Below are 17,366 nucleotides of genomic sequence, written 5' to 3'. Positions count from 1 at the left end.
TTTTTCAGTTTAGTAATCAGAAAATGGGTTCTTTTTATTTGAGTTTATCAAATACACCCTAACTTTGAATTAAAAAAAAAAAAGGATGAAAAGAAAATTAAAGTTCTAAAAGTATAAACCAGAGAAAATGCTGTGCTTCAGATACATGTGAAAACAATGCAGAATGGCAGGATGTGGGTTTCAAACATCATTCAACACCTGTGTTCTGAATTTCCTCGTATCTCTAAGGGATAGGCAGCCTGTCATTTCAAGGAAAAAACTACAGAAGTATAAACAATATAAAAAGCTTTCTTCATATTTAAGTATATTATAATCAAAACATTAACAGGATGTTACTTTTTTCACTGTCACTCTAGACACAGTGCTGTCCACTAGAACTTTTGCAATTCTGGAAATGCCTTATTTTGTAATGGCCACATGTGACTGTTGAGCATTTGAAATGTGGCTAATGCAACTAAGGAATTACAGTTTTCATTTTATTTAATGCAAATCAACACACACGGCTTAGTGCCATGTGCAGTTCTAGACGGCCTATTAAAAAAAATCAAGGGATCAGAATTATGTTTTTCATTTTAATATAACTGCTCAGATCTTTTTTTTGTTCAGTGTAATCTTTTTCCACTTCAATACCACTGCCATCACAAGACATTCGACTAAACACATAAAAAGATGAGCTAAAACCTAATTCTTCCTTGTCTTTAGTAATCAACATTCCATTTCTACAACAATGCCCAATAGTGAGCTTTTTACTAAGGATACACTGATGTTCAACCTCAGCCTCAGAATTGGACCAAATTATCTGTATTCAGTCTCAGCTTAATCCTCTCAAAGGCTCAATGCCAACCCCTGCAGCTATACACCAATTCAGAAGTCCCAGAACCTCTGGTGATGTAGGTACTATCATCATATCTTACTGTTACTGCAACTTCAGCAATTCAAACAAGGCATACCATTAGGATTAGTTGTCAACATCTGACTAATCTGCTTCAAATTGAGGTAAACATTCTAGATGTAACTTGGGGTGAGAAATTTCACGTAACATTAGTGTTCTAACCAATCTAATATAAATAATTACTACAAGAGTAAAAACACTACATTCTAAAAGCTATTCGTTTTGTGTACAATGTTTGCAAATACTTCAGTTAAATTTAAGTTGGGAAATTGACAATAAACAGAAGTGGCTACTGTTAACAGTGATGTGAAAAGTACTCTGTATGCCACAGTAACCTGGTTTCTAGTCCTATCACTTCACTGAAACTATCTTGCCAAGGTCAAGGTCAAGCTGCCAGGGTCTGAAGAGCTCTGTTCTCCCTTTACTTCTGGCCTTGTTGGGATATGCCAACCACATCTTCTACTTGCTTTCTGTCACACTGTCTGCCGGCCTTCTCCTTGCTGGCCCTGCCCTCAGGGCCCTGTCTCTAGCCCTCTGTTTGTCCCATTTCTCACCCTTAAGACTAAGTTCCAAGTAGACACTGCTGCTGGGGTGTTCCACAGCGCTCTTCAACTCAGCAGGCTGAAAACGATGAGCACCATTTCTTTCCCTAGCAACAATCATAGCAGGAGTTACACCCCAGTCATGATGCAGGTAGCAGCTATCCTCTCCACTTTAAAGATAACAAATGGGGGTCCAGAGAACTAATTTCACAGTCACACAGTCGGTAAGGGGCAAAGCCATGATTTAATCTCTGGGCCTGCCTTATGATAGAGACTGGCCTCACGACCCTGTACCACTCTGCATCTCCCCATCCTAGATAAAGCTGCCCTTCACTCTACCAAAGCCAGAAATGAGCATGGCTGCAGATTCCATTTCTTCAGTTAACGGAGATACTGAGAAGTGCCTGCACCAGGTTCAGAGCTTCCTCAGGTTTTAACCCTCAATCCAGCAACAGCCTCTGTCCAGCCTCTAGGACTTCACATACTGCAGGGGAAGAAACCACACAAGTATAGAGTCTAATGACTGCCCTGCTGTGAACAGAGGGCATTTCTGGGTGCCACCTTCCATGAGGAACAGTGGATGGAGGAATGACTAGGGAAATGGCTGGATGGCCTACAATTTAGGCAAAATCTAGGGAGATTATATTTATTTGAAGGTAAGTCACTTTGAGCAGTCTCCAAAAGCTAGAAATTACATAAACTCATTACAAGGGAGACTTTTTGTTTGAGATACTGGGGAGGGGTAGGGGGAACAGGGTGTTTCTGAAAACAGAAGGTTCATACTTCATGTAAACATGATGACTATTTGTAGGGCACTGGGGGAAAGCTTTAGAGAGGTTATAAAGGTTCGGCCCAACTAAAAGCCTAGGGTTTTATGACATGCCACTATTTTGCAACCTGGAGATCAATGCCTACCTTTGAAAGTTCATTTAAGAGGCTGGTTTTCCAAATGTATGTTACACTTTAATAAAAACACTTGCTGAAAAAAAACTACAGATTTTGTCTTTCTTCTTTCTGAACAGCAGCAATAGGAAAGATAACAAACAGAATGGCCACTCATGTGATGCCTGGAACCACTGTCTCCTTCTGGGCTAAAGAATCACTAACAATGTGGTGCCCATAAACCATCATTACATATCTTTTAGTAGGCGGACTCTAAGACCGCTGTGATAATTAAAAACCAAAAAACCATTTTTTAATTTAATTAAAAAAAATTTTTTTACAAATAAATTTTTACAGATTTTTTACAAATCTACAAATAAATTTTTTAATTTATTTTTGAGAGACAGAAACAGCACACGTGGCGGGGGGGTGGGGGTGGGGGTGGGCAGAGAGAGAATGAGACACAGAATCTGAAGCAGGCTCCAGGCTCTGAGCTGTCAGCACAGAGCCTGATGAAGGACTTGAACTCACAAACTGTGAGATCATGACCTGAGCTGAAGTCGGTTGCTTAACCGACTGAACCACCCAGGTGCCCCCCATTTTTTAATTTTAAAATTTACATTCTAGGTGAATGGCCCTGAAAATAAAAATGGGCCTATCACACTGATATTGGAGGACTATCTTAGACACAGCGGTGAGGTATTCAGTTTGACTGACAAATTCTTTCTTTCTGGTAAGAAAGGATCATCTACATTCATTTTATTCATGTCCTCAATATGGGGAAAACATATTACGTAACTTGACCTAATTAAAAAAGGAACTTAAACATTCATTTAATATTACTATAAAAATTTCCCTAAAATAAGTAAGCTCTATTAATAATGAGTTAACAAAAAATATATTTCTCTGGAAAAAGTTAAGTAATATTCAAGATATTTTACTATTTTGCAAATCCAAATACATGTAATTCTAAGAGGACGCTAGGTAACTAGTTTTTGTATCACTGGGACCAGGAAATTATCTAATAGAAAAGTCCTGGACTCTGGGACACTGGATTGCTTTTGGCCTTTCAGTGCTGCCAAGTTCCCCATTCCCTGCATAAACCAAAGGCAAAAACCTCCTTGGTGCACCAGTGAGGAAGATATCGAAACAGGCTTGCAATAACATGTTTTAGCAGGGCTGTCACAGGAGAGAGAGGAAGATGCAAAAAGTTCAGGCTGTAAAGGGATTAACTGGCTTTTACTGGTTTACTGGTTTTTATATTTTGATTTTGGAAGTTACCAAATGGGCTACCACTGTGTATGTGTGGTATGTAATGTCTAAGGTGAATCCCAGTGAGCCCCACCCTCCTGGTGTTTATGCTCTATGGAGTTCTCTCTCCTGGAGTATGGGCCACACCATATTCCTAATGAGCAGAACACTGCAAAAGTTATGGGATGTCACTTCCAAGATTAGGTTGTAAGAGACTCTGATTTCTGCCCTTCTAGCTTGTTCCCTCTCTTCCCTTCTAGCTTCCTTGCTCTGGTGAAGCTAACTGCTTTGAATTGCTCTATGGAAAGGACCCATGAGAGGCTGCTGGCCACAGCCAGCAAGCAACTGAGATCCTCAGTCCAACAGGCCACGAAGAACTGAATCCTACCATCAACCACCTGAGTGAGCTTGGAAGCAGATCCACCTTCATTTGAACCTTAAGATGACTTCACCCCCAGGCAACACTTTGACTGCAGTCTCATGAGCTGGAGAACCCAGCTAAGTAAGCGGCACACAGATGCCTGACCCACAGAAACTCTGAGACAGTAGAGGTTGGCGTTTAAGTGACGAAGTTTTCAGGTGATTTGTTACTGAGAAATAGGTAACTAACACAGCATACAGAACTCCAAAGCAGGGATCAGCAAACTTTTTTTGTAAAGAGCTAGATAGTAAATATTTTCAGGTTTGTGGACCTTACGGTCTTTTGCAGCTACTCAACTTTGCTGTTGTAGCATGAAAGTAGACATAGACAATATGTAAATGAATGAGCATGGCTTGTCCCAATAAAGCTTTATTTATAAAAACAGGTGGTGATTTGGTCCACTGGCTGTAGTTTGCCAACCCCTGCTCTAAAGTACAGGTTCTGTGGAAATGTTATTTTCGAGTTAAAAGGCAGAGATGACCTCTATTTTACCACTGTATAAAAATTATTTTAATGATTAAAAAAAGAAAGCTCAACCTATCACAAGACAACAAACACAAATAGTTGAAAATGGAAACAGTTGTCCAATAAGTTTCTGAGTTTGGTAAGTACCTAAGAAGTACAAATATCTTTTATGATAAATGGGTCCCTGTCTATTTACATCTGATACAGAAAAGTTTCAGTCCAAACTGGAGGTAAATTTGAACCACAAGAACACTTACCAAATTAGCTGTTTATCACAACTATGATCGCAACAGCTCCTTAATTATGCACTGGCTTTCCCTTCATATACCATGCTTTTCCGACAGTAAGAGCGGATGATTACCTTTGCTTTTGGACAGTGGTGATGGCGGCTGCTCTGTAAACACTTCTAGGGGTGGGGAATCATGGTGGTCGAAGTCTTTGTCCATGGCTTCTATGAGACTGGTGATGTCTGAGTCCTCTGAGCTGTGCCTTGTGCTGCTGGCACGTTCTGGGTGGGAAGGGTGCGAGAGGGGGGCGGGTGACAGCCTTTCCAGCTGCGGTTCCTGGTGCTGAGGCACTGGTGGTGGCGGTGGAGGTGGAGAGTGCCGCTCCAGTGGGCTGTGGGCATGGTGCTGACTGCTGTGCTGGCTCTGTTTTGCCCCTTTGGACTTTCTGCCTGCTGTGTGACCTTGGGCCACTGCATTTGAATCTAAGACAAGGGGGCTTGCTTTACTAGCAGATTGTGCAGAAGTCCTGCTAGAAGTGCTTGAGCTGTTTTTGGCTCTGACGTTTTCCACGTCAGCTGAGTTTCTATTGCTGTGACTGCTGTGTGGGTGGACCGGTGGGCCACACTGCTTGTGACTCCCTGCACTGGGCCGGGATGACGAGCCGCCTGCTCCACAGAACCCCCTACTGTGACCGGGGTCACAGCTGAGTGTGTTCAAGCTGAAAAAAGGACCAACTATAGATCAGTAAATAGCAACCTACAAAATCTAAGATTAAAAAATTTTTATTTCATCAGTACAGCCACAAGAGAAAAATCCAAGCTACTCTAAGGAAAAAACCCCAGCAAGACATAGGGATATTTTCCACAATTTTATAGGGTCTATTCTCTGAAAATTTAGGAACCAAGTCAGTGATCTTATTACGAATATTTTAACCCTCACCAACATAACAAAAACATGGGATTTGCTGTTGAGTTCTTAGTAGAGAAGACAGCTATACATACAGGAGATTATTAAGTAATTAGAATTAAAATTTTTTTCTCCCTTGAGCAAAGATGAAAAGAAAAACTTATTTTTTCTTTGAATTACATCAGTCAAATCTATGTATACTAGAAAATTTATTTCCAGCATGTGAACATACTTTCCTTCAGACGAAATACCAACGATTCTCCTGAGATCAAATGGTCTTCCCACATCAAAGGGTGGGTTCGAGGCCTCAAAGGATAGTCGCCTTCGAAATGGCTCCCAAATTCCTTGAGCTTCTAAATAGGCTGTTCCAATTACCAAGAGAAACAGAGCACTGTAGGGGTACAGAAGGCGGAGCAGTGGGATTCATTTGTTAGTGCAAGAGTAACAAAATTTAATATTAAAGGCAGAGTTTCTTGGTAAAGTACACAAGGATATAAAAAACAGAGATGCTGGTGACAGTTTTCATTGGACTAGACAAAAACAAAGCACTATGGATAAAAGTCTACACACTTGTTTTTACAGAATGCCAACTTACATGGAGACTTCTATAAAGAAAATAATTATTTGTATCAGAACAGACACTTGGAGGACACTTTTCCTTTTACCAAGAAGGTAAACTGTCTTGCAGTTTTAACTCTCTACCAACTCTTTTCCCTTAAAGGATGTGTGGGGTAACCATGTAAATTTAGAGGCAAGTGTATCTGACCCTCCAAACACATAAACAGACTGAAAAAAAAAAAATAAGGTTGCTGAGGCTTTAAAAAATATTTCTCATGTTTCATGTTGCTTGGGTCTGTTTCAAAAAAAATATTCTAGGGGCGCCTGGGTGGCGCAGTCGGTTAAGCGTCCGACTTCAGCCAGGTCACGATCTCGCGGTCCGTGAGTTCGAGCCCCGCATCAGGCTCTGGGCTGATGGCTCAGAGCCTGGAGCCTGTTTCCGATTCTGTGTCTCCCTCTCTCTCTGCCCCTCCCCCGTTCATGCTCTGTCTCTCTCTGTCCCAAAAATAAATAAACATTGGAAAAAAAAAAAAATTAAAAAAAAAATTCTATAATGTTGATTAAGTTACATATGCTGAAATGAAGTAACTGTACCTGGTAAATTATAAATGGTTTTTTCCCTTTAAGAAATTAACACGTACTTAATTTGTGTAACAAATTTTAAGGGAAGAAGATATGTCTTTACTGCATATGCCACCCAAGCAGGGTTAGTTCTGACTGCTCCCACTAGTGTGCGCAGGTTTGACTGAGGCAGAAAGATCTGTTCTGTTCACTGACAGATTCCCAGCACTCAGAAGAGTGGCACACAGTGAGCATGTGATGAACAGTGTCAAGTGATGCCTGAATACCAACCTCAAAAAAAGACACAAGTACCTCATTATTCCTGAGATGATGATGTACAGAGCCAGCTCCCAGTTGGGTCTGGGTAGGGCTTCTGCACAGGTTGCTAACATATGGTATGGAAGGGATGCGTTCAATACAAATACAAATTCAGAGCCACTGGTTGTTATAAACTTCAGTTCACGAATAACTCTAGAAGCTGTGAAATCAGGAGTAAACCTAAAACAGAATGGTAGCAGTCAGACTAAGTTTTAAAAATATACCATAGCAGTTTACATATAACACCAGTCTCACACACCTTTGAAGCCTAACAGAGAATTTGAGAGTTTGATAGTTCTGTGCCACTTCCTCATATTAAGATGGAGAAAGCATTATTCCATGAGGTTAATAACAAATACAGCTATATTCTGTGGATAACTGAAGAAATTACATGAAAAAGAATAACGCAGCTTTGCATAATTATTAATTCAGGAAGTGTTCTCTAAGCTTCTCTCCCTCCCCCTTCTTTTCTCCTTTATCTGAATCTACCCTCTTCTCCCAGAATATAGTTCCAATAACACCTTTGGAAAAAAAAAAAACACCCAAAAAACCCAAAGCCATCCTAGCCCTTGTCCTACCTCCTGCAGTACTTCTTTCTGCCCCAATTATTTCATTTTTTACTTTTTGGTAACTGTATGCTCCCCAACCAGACGATCTATACCTTGAGGAAAGGTGTCTTATTCTTCACTGTACCTTTAGGTACCAAGCATTATACCTTACCTGAGTAATATCACTATGTACTGAGTCAACGTCCATTGAACACCATGAAATTATCACTCAATTAAGGGGACAGAGGTCACATTTTATTACATAAACTCTATAACAAGTTGTCAATTAATATTAAAATAGGCTGCAGCTATTACTAATACAGGCAAAAAAAATTATCTTCTGACCAAAATATTACACACTCCTACATTGCACACACAGAAAAGTGCACGTATGTGATACAAGGAACTGGTCTGTTGCTGAGACTGAATTTATAGTCAATTTCCTACCGACATGTTACACTTTAACACAACCCTGAACATAATTTTGAAACCGGTTTCTAAGATTATCTGATCCACTTCTGATACAGAGGAAGTTTCACAATTTTGAAAACAATGAAGAAATAACCAACGATTAAATGGAAAAAAGAAATCAAATAAACTACATTTGTGGATAAAATACCTTTTGTTGTATGAAAACGTATCTTTGCACGGAATTTAAGCAATTGTATTATTTGAGGTTGATGAGAAGCTAGTGATTCATTACACCTCAGAAGAAAATACTTACAATATGATTATGTCTTTAGAGGCGTTGGCGCTTAGTGCAAACTCTTGACAATTAACAACTTTAAAGCCATATCCCTCACATGAGTACCCACTGACTTCAATGGTTTCTATGTGAATCTGAAGTTGTCCTGTATTCTCTACTTTAAATGTTCTTTTCAATGTGAAATTTGGTTCTCTTAGTTTTAAATCTAAAGGAAAAAAAAATCAAGAGTGAATATAAATCTTGCATGCGCTCCAGATTCAATGAATATATGCCAGACATTATGAACCACCTACTCATGCCAAAGAGTTCAGCTGGTACCCAGCTTTCATCAGAAGTACTCCACTTTACTGTGTCATTTTAGACAGCAAAAGTTTAATTATGCTTTACTTTCCATACTCAGAGTAAACCACCTAAGACATGCAATGAATACTGAGCCTTTAAATCTTTTAGGATCCAAATTAAACAACCCTGAAAGCAAGTCAGAGTATTTCATTAAAAATCTTAAGTATTCATCACTAATATATACAGGTGCATGTATAGAAATACTGTTCTTTTTTGGGGAATTATTTATTGTTGGAAGCAAATACTGAAAGTTGTGCCCTTGGAACTGTTAGGAATACTTACTATCTGTACAGTCTTTCAATAATGCTTCTGTGATTTTAAAGCGTAAGGAACTCCCTGGACCCGGAAGTTTGCCTGCTACTCTCAAGTTCTCAGTTGTTCCTTGTCCTTGGACCATCACAGCATCCACCACGGTCAGGTTATTTCTGTGCAAGAAGAATTATAGAATTTTCTCCCACTAAATTTGTATAATAGAAATGTAGAAATGAATACACTAATTTTTTTTTTTTTTTTACTATTTATTTATTTTTGAGGGGGAGAGAGAGAGCAAGAGAGAGAGAGCAAGCGCGAGCTGGGGAGGGGCAGAGAGAGAGGGAGACACAGAATCTGAAGCAGGCTCCATGCCTGTCAGCACAGAGCCTGACAAGGAATGTGAACTCACGGACTGTGAGATGACCTGAGCTGAAATCGGATGCTTAACCCACTGAGCCACCAAGGCACCCCTGAATACACTAAATTTGAGACTGAAACATTTATCCTCTAAGAATTTAAAAATCTACACAGAGAGAAGAGTTTTTCAGTTTTAAGAGTCACACATGGTACAGTAAGGATATTTTTTCAGGTTTTCAAGTTATAAACATAATCACAGAGGTACATTTCATCCGGTGTGGTGTGATGGGTGCATGTTTTAGACAAAGTGAATACCCTATTTAATAAATTAGACACGTAAACCCAAATTAAAAATCAAGTAAGGACTTCTGTATAAGTACTAAAAACTGACCCACACTTAAATCATAATGCATACCTGATTATGATTAGTGAAGAAACAGTTCTGTTGTGAATTGGAGTAAACTTTACTTTGACAGATTTCTTTTCTCCAGGTTTTAAAATTAGGTTTAAAATTAAATGTCGAGACAGGCCTTCTGTAAATCCTGTTGAACTCTGCAGTGGATGAGCCTTGAATCATTGGGTAAATAAACAGAAGTTATTATTATATTCTCTGGAAAGACTTTTCCTTTACGCCATCCACAGCCCAGTATGAGTTTCCTGAATAGATTAAATATGTGAACAATTTTATTCCTCATGATTTAGATACTGGTCAGTTTACAAGCAGAACTGGGCAACCAGTGATGACCCTTACTACTGTGCATTAAGTCCCCAAGAGGGCTTTGAACCCCAAGTGACCAAAGTCCTCATATTTGTTAGGCATTTGTTTTTGTATACAGATCTTTTTATTTTTAACTTAAAATTTTTTTCAAATGTAATACACATACATAAAAGGACACAAACTTAAGAACTGTAGCTCAATGTCTTAGCACAAAGCAAACAGCCATGCACCCAGCTCCCAGCAGCCTTAAGTCTCATGGATGCTGTTCTCACTTTCACACTGTTTTCCTGCTCCTTCCCCCTCTGGTGGGTATCAGCCAAAGGGTCTTCAGGTTGCATCAGATTTTATTTGTTTTTTTTTTTTTTTATTTAAAAAAAAAAAAAAATTTTTTTTAACGTTTATTTATTTTTGAGACAGAGAGAGACAGAACATGAATGGGGGAGGGTCAGAGAGAGGGAGACACAGAATCTGAAACAGGCTCCAGGCTCTGAGCTGTCAGCACAGAGCCCGACGTGGGGCTCGAACTCACGGACCGCGAGATCATGACCTGAGCTGAAGTCGGCCGCTTAACCGACTGAGCCACCCAGGCGCCCCAACAACAGATTTTATTTGTAAAAATATTTCTAACTCAATATCAATCTATCTTTGAATTTTATTTTGAGAGCTCAGCATATAATTACTGTTTCATTAACACTTGATGACTGAAAGATTAAATAGTTTAATAACCAAAATAGGACTTCTTTACAGCTTGTTATTGATAAAACTTATTTTTTTTAATGTTTACTTATTTTATTTTTTTAAAATTTCTTTTTAACATTTATTCATTTTTGAGAGACAGAAGGAGAGTGGGGGAGGGGCAGAGAGAGAGGGAGACACAGAATCAGAAGCAGACTCCGGGCTCTGAGCTGTCAGCACAGAGCCCGATATGGGGCTTGAACTTGGAACAGTGAGATCATGACCTGAGGTGAAGTAGGATGCTTAGCCGACTGAGCCACTCAGGCACTCCTACTGATAAGGTTTAAATATTCGTTTTGTATTTAAAAAAAACATAAGGATATATTGTTAATAAACCTTACAGGTTTATTTTTGACAGAGAGAGAGAGAGAGAGAGAGAGAGAGAGAGAGAATATGAATAAGCAGGGGAGGAACAGAAAGAGGGAGACAGAGGATCCGAAGCAGGCTCTGTGCTGACAGCAGAGGGCCAGATGCAGGGCTTGAACTCATGAACCGTGAGATCATGACCTGAGCTGAAGTCCAACACTTAACTGACTGAGCCACCCAGGCACTCCTACTGATAAGATTTAGATATTCATTTTGTATTTAAAAAAAATATAAGGATATATTGTTATGATTTTTAAAAAATGTTTGAGAGATGGGGGAAGGGGGAAGGGGCAGAGGGGGAGAGAGAATCCCAAACAGGCTCTGGGCTGTTAGCTCGAAGCCTGACTCAGGGCTTGATCCTACCAACCATGAGATCATAACCTGAACTGATGTCAAGAGTCAGGACACTGAACCAACTGTGCCACCCAGGCACCCCAACTATTCTAATTTTTTTTCCAACTATTCTAATTTTTAAGTAACATTGTTTGACCATTTTTGGGGGAAGGGTTGGCATCACTTGGCTATATTTTTATTTTAGAGAGAGAGAGAGAGAGAGAGCGAGCGAGCACGTGAGCATGGGGGGAGAGGGGCAGAGGGAGAGAGAGAGAATCCTAAGCAGGCTCCATGCTCAGCACTCACGCTCAATCCCACGACCCTGGGATCATAACCTGAGCCAAAATCAAGACTCAGATGCTCAACCTGAGCCACCCAGGTGCTCTGGCAACACTTGACTATAAACGTCCATGGCTCATCATGGCTCTGCTAACATGTGGAAGGGGAGTGAGGTTTGCACGACTTTCTACTCCACTTGGCATAGTTAGGTTTCAAACATAGATCTACCTACCTGTGTTAGCATGATTCTACAAACATTATTTCTAGTCAATAGACTTACTGACGCCCTTACTTTTTAACTCTTGATTCTGAGGCACAAACTTTTTTCTGCATCTAACATTCTTCTCTGTCAACATCTACCGGGACAACGGAATATCCTGAATGCTCCAAAATGGTTGGTAAATAAGTTCTTTGTTAGGTAAACTATTCTGAGTGATTGATGGACACATTATATACTATGCATATCTTACCAGTAAACACTAGCTAATTTAAACTCTGATGATTTGGCAAACATTTGAGGATGTTGTGATGCCTCAGGGATATCATTAAGGCCTCAATAATTCTCAGTAATTTTGCAGTAGTGGCTCTCTAAAGAGTGACCCATGGGACCCCTGGGGATCTCAGAATCTTTTCAGTGTATCCATGGTGTCAAAACTATTTTCATAACACTGACAGATGCTATTTGCCTTTTCCACTGTGTCGACATTTGCACCAATGGTCAGCAAAATCAATGGTGGGTAAAACTGCTGATGTTTCAGCTTAAAGGAAAGGCAGTGGTATCTAACTTCCTTAGTAGCTACTGTATTCTTCACTGCCATGTCCCTGTAGTTAAAAAAAGTTATTACTAATAACTTAGTATTAGTTATACTTAGTTATAACTTAGTTATAACTTAGTTAATAACTTAGTTATTACTAATAACTTACTATGGTAATGATATTAATCTTAATAAATCTCAGTCTTTGGGCACATGCATTTTTACCATTGTGTGATAAAATGGGAAGTATGCATATAGCACTCCTGCTGCCTGCTGAAGTACCATGTTGTCTTGAGAAGCTATCATTTGAGATACAAATAGAATTAGCTGCTTTTCTCATGGAAAACCATTTACAGTTGGAAGAATGATTGACAGTTAATCTGTGGTTATTCAGACTTTGATATTTGGTGACAAATTCACAAAAATGAAGTGCATCTATCCAATCAAGGACCAACAACTGACGTATTTGCTGCCAACGATAAAATTCGAGTGAGAAAATTTAGAATTATGGGAAACTTGAATCCACCCCCTGTGAACTTCACAGCCTCCCAATAGTTAAAGAATTCCCTGATGAGACTGGTAGTTGTATTAATGAATATTATTTTTTTTGAATTTTATAGAGTGAATCATGTCAACATTTGGAAGCTCTGCATATCTAGATGAACCAATATTTTCTGAATGACTGATGCATGGAGTTAGAATTAATTAAAAAGGCAATTAAGATACTCCTTTTTTTAATTTGAGAGAGAGAGAGAGAGAGAGAGAGAGAGAGCGAGCGCATACACATACAAGGTGGGGGTAGGGGCAGAGGGAGAGAGACTGAGAATCTGAAGCAGGCTTCATGCTCAGCACAGAGCTGGATGCAGGGCTTGATCCCATGACCCTGGGATCATAACCTGAGCAGAAATCAAGAGTCGGATGTTCAACTGCCTGAGCTACCCAGGCACCCCAATCTTTGGCCCTTTGACTGGATACTTCTTATCCAGTCAACACTCACCATGGTCTTCCTACATATCAAGGAACCAACTGAAGGGCTTCCCAAGTGAATTTGTTTAATCTGTTCAACAACCATGGGTTTGGCATTCATTGAGCTTACAATTTTATTAGGAAGTAACCAAAAGTGCTATATGCACTTTTGTATAAAAAATCTCTCAGTTTTAATTTTTATTATGCTAAATATGGATAGATATAACCCACATAAACAAAAAAATCTCTTTGGAGTCCTGAATAATTTTTAAGACTATAAAGGAGACCCAATACTTTGAGAACCACAGTTTTATCAGCACTATAGAGAACTGTGATAGAATTTATCGTAAGTTCACCCTAAGACCTAGAACTTCACATTTATAATAAATTTCTGAAGTCTAGAGTATTCTCATTCGTCTTCCTACTTCTCACAGTGCCTACACTTCAGTGTTTTATATCTTGCAAATAACACAAAAGAACTTGTATTCAATAAGAAAAAAAGGTAAAAATTAGCTCATTTACTTCTTATGTGTATTTCCATCCTTATCAAAGCAGAATGAAAGGAATTTCTGGTTACTGAGATTTCTAATTATTTGGAATCTAGATAACCTTGAGCTTATTATTAGGTTGTCACTCTACGTATGGAAAAAACAGATTACAAAAAGATTCCAAGAGAAGGGCATGAGACTAGAATATATGATTGCCTAAATTTCAGTCTAGTGTTCTATTATTTGGCAGAAGAAAGACATATTGAGAATTACTTTCCTATACAAAATTGACTTAAAGACTATATAAAAACTATTCTACAAAGGTTTAGCTAACATATGCTTTAGAGAATAAAACACAAAACTATGGGAAAGCACACACATATTTCAAGAACTATAAACTATCTGGTTTAACAGGCTAATTAGTGATTCCTAATCAGCAATGACCATGTGGCATGAGTATGGGCAAGGGCTCTGGGATCTGAGAGAACTAGACTTGAATTTGGCCCTGCCAGTTATCACGGGTATGAACTTGGGTTAAGTTGCTTTCTTTTCCTGAGACTTCTTTTTCCTGCCAAGTGATCAAGGGAAATACCTCCTGGGTTACTAGTAATTGCTCAGCTTGGCTACTATAATGACTATGTGAAATTATAAGTGTGAATGTCTCTGGCACATGCTCACACATACTAGATGCTCATGAAAAACTGGGAAAGGTTCTTCAACATAGCCCCCAAATACTAAAAACACTTTCCACTGCTTTTCTTTCCTGGCCTACCGAGCCACAGATTGTCTTATCCAGTCAACACTCACCATGGTCTTCCTACATATCAAGGAACCAACTGAAGGGCTTCCCAAGTGAATTTGTTTAATCTGTTCAACAACCATGGGTTTGGCATTCATTGAGCTTACAATTTTATTAGGAAGTAACCAAAATAAAATTTTAAATGACTGAGCTGATTATTTTGAGGCTTAATAAAAATAAATTATGTTAGTTTATACCGCATTTATATATCCTCAGGGTTTCTGGTTGTCATTATTATAAAACTTCATGAGCTTATAATGCCTGCAAACAGGAACCTTCTATCCTGTGTGCCTCATGTTCTAAATCCCATCCATTCCTCCCGGTTTTTTGCCTCTAAAATGATTACTGGACTGCTTTGACTTCTTTAGTAACCTGCCCTTCAGTCAAATTTCAGGGTAGTCAGTAGTTTTCTTCCAAATTTGCTCTGATCATATCATAGTTATTTCTTTGGAATTAGTATGAAGTTTACATACTTACAGTGTTTCTGAAGACTTGGAATTCTAGTGTTCTTAAATCTATCTTTGCAACCTTACTCAAGTTAAACCTAAAATAAAAAATGTACATATATTTCTTCATAAACAGCATCATAATTAATTAGGGGGTAAAGAGTAATTATTAAGTTTGTATTTTATTTGCAAATTACCTTCTGGCTGATTTTGAGGTCAGTATTACATTAATGGCTTTCCAAAAATTAAACGCCACAATTTATTGTTAATATTTTGCTCATTTTTTTAAAAACTAAAACATTTGAAAGGTTCCACTTGCTTTCTCTTTATAATTTTTTAGAAAGGAGTTCAACATTACTTTTTCTTAAGCTGAAAACTTTTCTAGATACTTAAATACTTAGATATAGCTATATCTCTCCCCAGTACTTCCTCTCAATTTTACAGATCTAGAATTTCTCTAAGCCAATTCTATTACTGTATAAGCTGCAATAAAGTTTTAAATGTATAAAATAATAATCAATGCTAATATGGAACATTTTGATTATTTAAAGCAATGCTTACCTTGATATTAACTTATCTACAAAGACTGAAGGATTGGAATATAAAGCTAGAGGAATAAATTGTATATAGACAGGAACATCTGCAGGATTTTCTAAAGTAATCTCTTCTTCCTTAAACAAAGTAACAAAACAGTAAATGAGAGGTTTCCACAGTTAAAAGTTAAGGGTAGATACTTTATAACCCTATTATATATTTCCCAAAACCAAGGTCATTCTGAATACTTACTGAGGAGCAGTTTGTATTAGTAAGTGGAAATTTCAAGTGCCGGGGGGAGCTAATTATAGAAGGCCAAGAGAGCTCAGCAGTGATTTTTGACAGTATATTTTTTTGAAGGTCTGTATTTACTTCAAATAAAGCGCTCAATCTAGAAAAAAATAATTTGTAAGTCACTATATCATTAAAAAATTTTTTTCAAATGTTTATTTATTTTTGAAAGAGAGAGACAGAGAGTGAGTTAGGGAGTGGCAGAGCGAGAGGCAGAGAGAGAGGGAGACACAGAATTCAAAGCAGGTTCCAGGCTCTGAGCTGTCAGCACAGAGCCTGACGCGGGGCTTGAATTCACAGTGAGATCATGACCTGAGCTGTAGTCAGACGCTTAACCGACTAAGCCACCCAGGCACCCTTGTAAGTCACTATATCAAAATAAAATATTTGAATTTTCTGAATACGATCTATTATTATATTCTTTTTTTTTTTCAATGTTTATTTATTTTTGGGACAGAGAGAGACAGAGCATGAACGGGCGAGGGGCAGAGAGAGAGGGAGACACAGAATCGGAAACAGGCTCCAGGCTCTGAGCCATCAGCCCAGAGCCTGACGCGGGGCTCGAACTCACAGACCGCGAGATCGTGACCTGGCTGAAGTCGGACGCTTAACCGACTGCGCCACCCAGGCGCCCCGTATTATTATATTCTTAAACACAGTTTTATTTGCTCTGATATTTTACTACACTTTTAATAGACACGTATGAAGATGTCTCTGTTTTGGCACAAAGAGCTGCCAAAGTCTCTATCACTGATCACCTGTGTTGTTTTTTGTACCAGATATGTAAAGGACAAGGCAGGTATACACAGATAACATATGGTGTTAAGGGGATCCTAAAGGATCCTGCATGCCTAGTGGAAAGATCTAGACACCAACAGCAGGCTGCTGATGAATATTCATCAGGACAACCTATGGGATGGCAGTGCATTGCTTGGCATATGGCTTTCCCTCTTTGGGATTAAAAAATGAAGGAAAATCCTGACATGCAATGAAGATGTTAGTTGAAGTGGTAATACATATGGGGCCTTTATACAGATATATGTAAAGTTATCAGCAATATTCAGGACGTCATCTGAGTATTTCCCTACTTATGACTGTTCAAGAACCAGCTGTTTAGAGACCAAGAACACATTTCCTAAGGAAACAATATTACACATGGGGCTAAGGTCCCTGGGCCCAAACACTGAAGCCTACTTTAACCCACAATACCAGTGAATACCAATACTCTATATTGGTAAGAATATAGGCTTTACAAGACTAGAAACAGAAATTCTCTGTAACATACACAGTGACACGGTAGGAGCGGGGAGAATGCCACACTCACTGTGCACCTGGGACGTGATGGTACGGGGTAGATGCAAAGCCCAGCTCTTTAGCAGTGGAGTGTTGGGCACAGGTGGAGGAAGGTAGGGCTTTTGGTGGGTAGGA

The 17,366-nt window shown here is 38.9% G+C and overlaps 1 protein-coding gene across 2 annotated transcripts in view; it reads right to left on the bottom strand.

Annotated features, from left to right (window-relative positions):
- The window catches only part of TMEM131 (transmembrane protein 131), a 245,234-nt gene that overhangs the window by 29,057 nt on the left and 198,811 nt on the right, over positions 1-17,366 (bottom strand). For both annotated transcript variants that reach the window (XM_030310450.1, XM_030310451.1), the window contains 9 exons: positions 15,900-16,038; positions 15,675-15,784; positions 15,145-15,211; positions 9,644-9,795; positions 8,902-9,044; positions 8,296-8,482; positions 7,018-7,203; positions 5,819-5,977; positions 4,815-5,398 (listed from right to left, as the gene is read on the bottom strand). In XM_030310450.1, coding sequence (XP_030166310.1) covers positions 4,815-5,398; positions 5,819-5,977; positions 7,018-7,203; positions 8,296-8,482; positions 8,902-9,044; positions 9,644-9,795; positions 15,145-15,211; positions 15,675-15,784; positions 15,900-16,038 — 1,727 coding nt within the window. The remainder of the gene's footprint in view (positions 1-4,814; positions 5,399-5,818; positions 5,978-7,017; positions 7,204-8,295; positions 8,483-8,901; positions 9,045-9,643; positions 9,796-15,144; positions 15,212-15,674; positions 15,785-15,899; positions 16,039-17,366) is intronic.

Source organism: Lynx canadensis, chromosome A3, assembly GCF_007474595.2.
Source record: "Lynx canadensis isolate LIC74 chromosome A3, mLynCan4.pri.v2, whole genome shotgun sequence".
Lineage (NCBI taxonomy): Eukaryota > Metazoa > Chordata > Mammalia > Carnivora > Felidae > Lynx > Lynx canadensis.
Note: the sequence above shows the minus strand (reverse complement) of the source record. Positions and strands in the feature narration are given on the sequence as shown.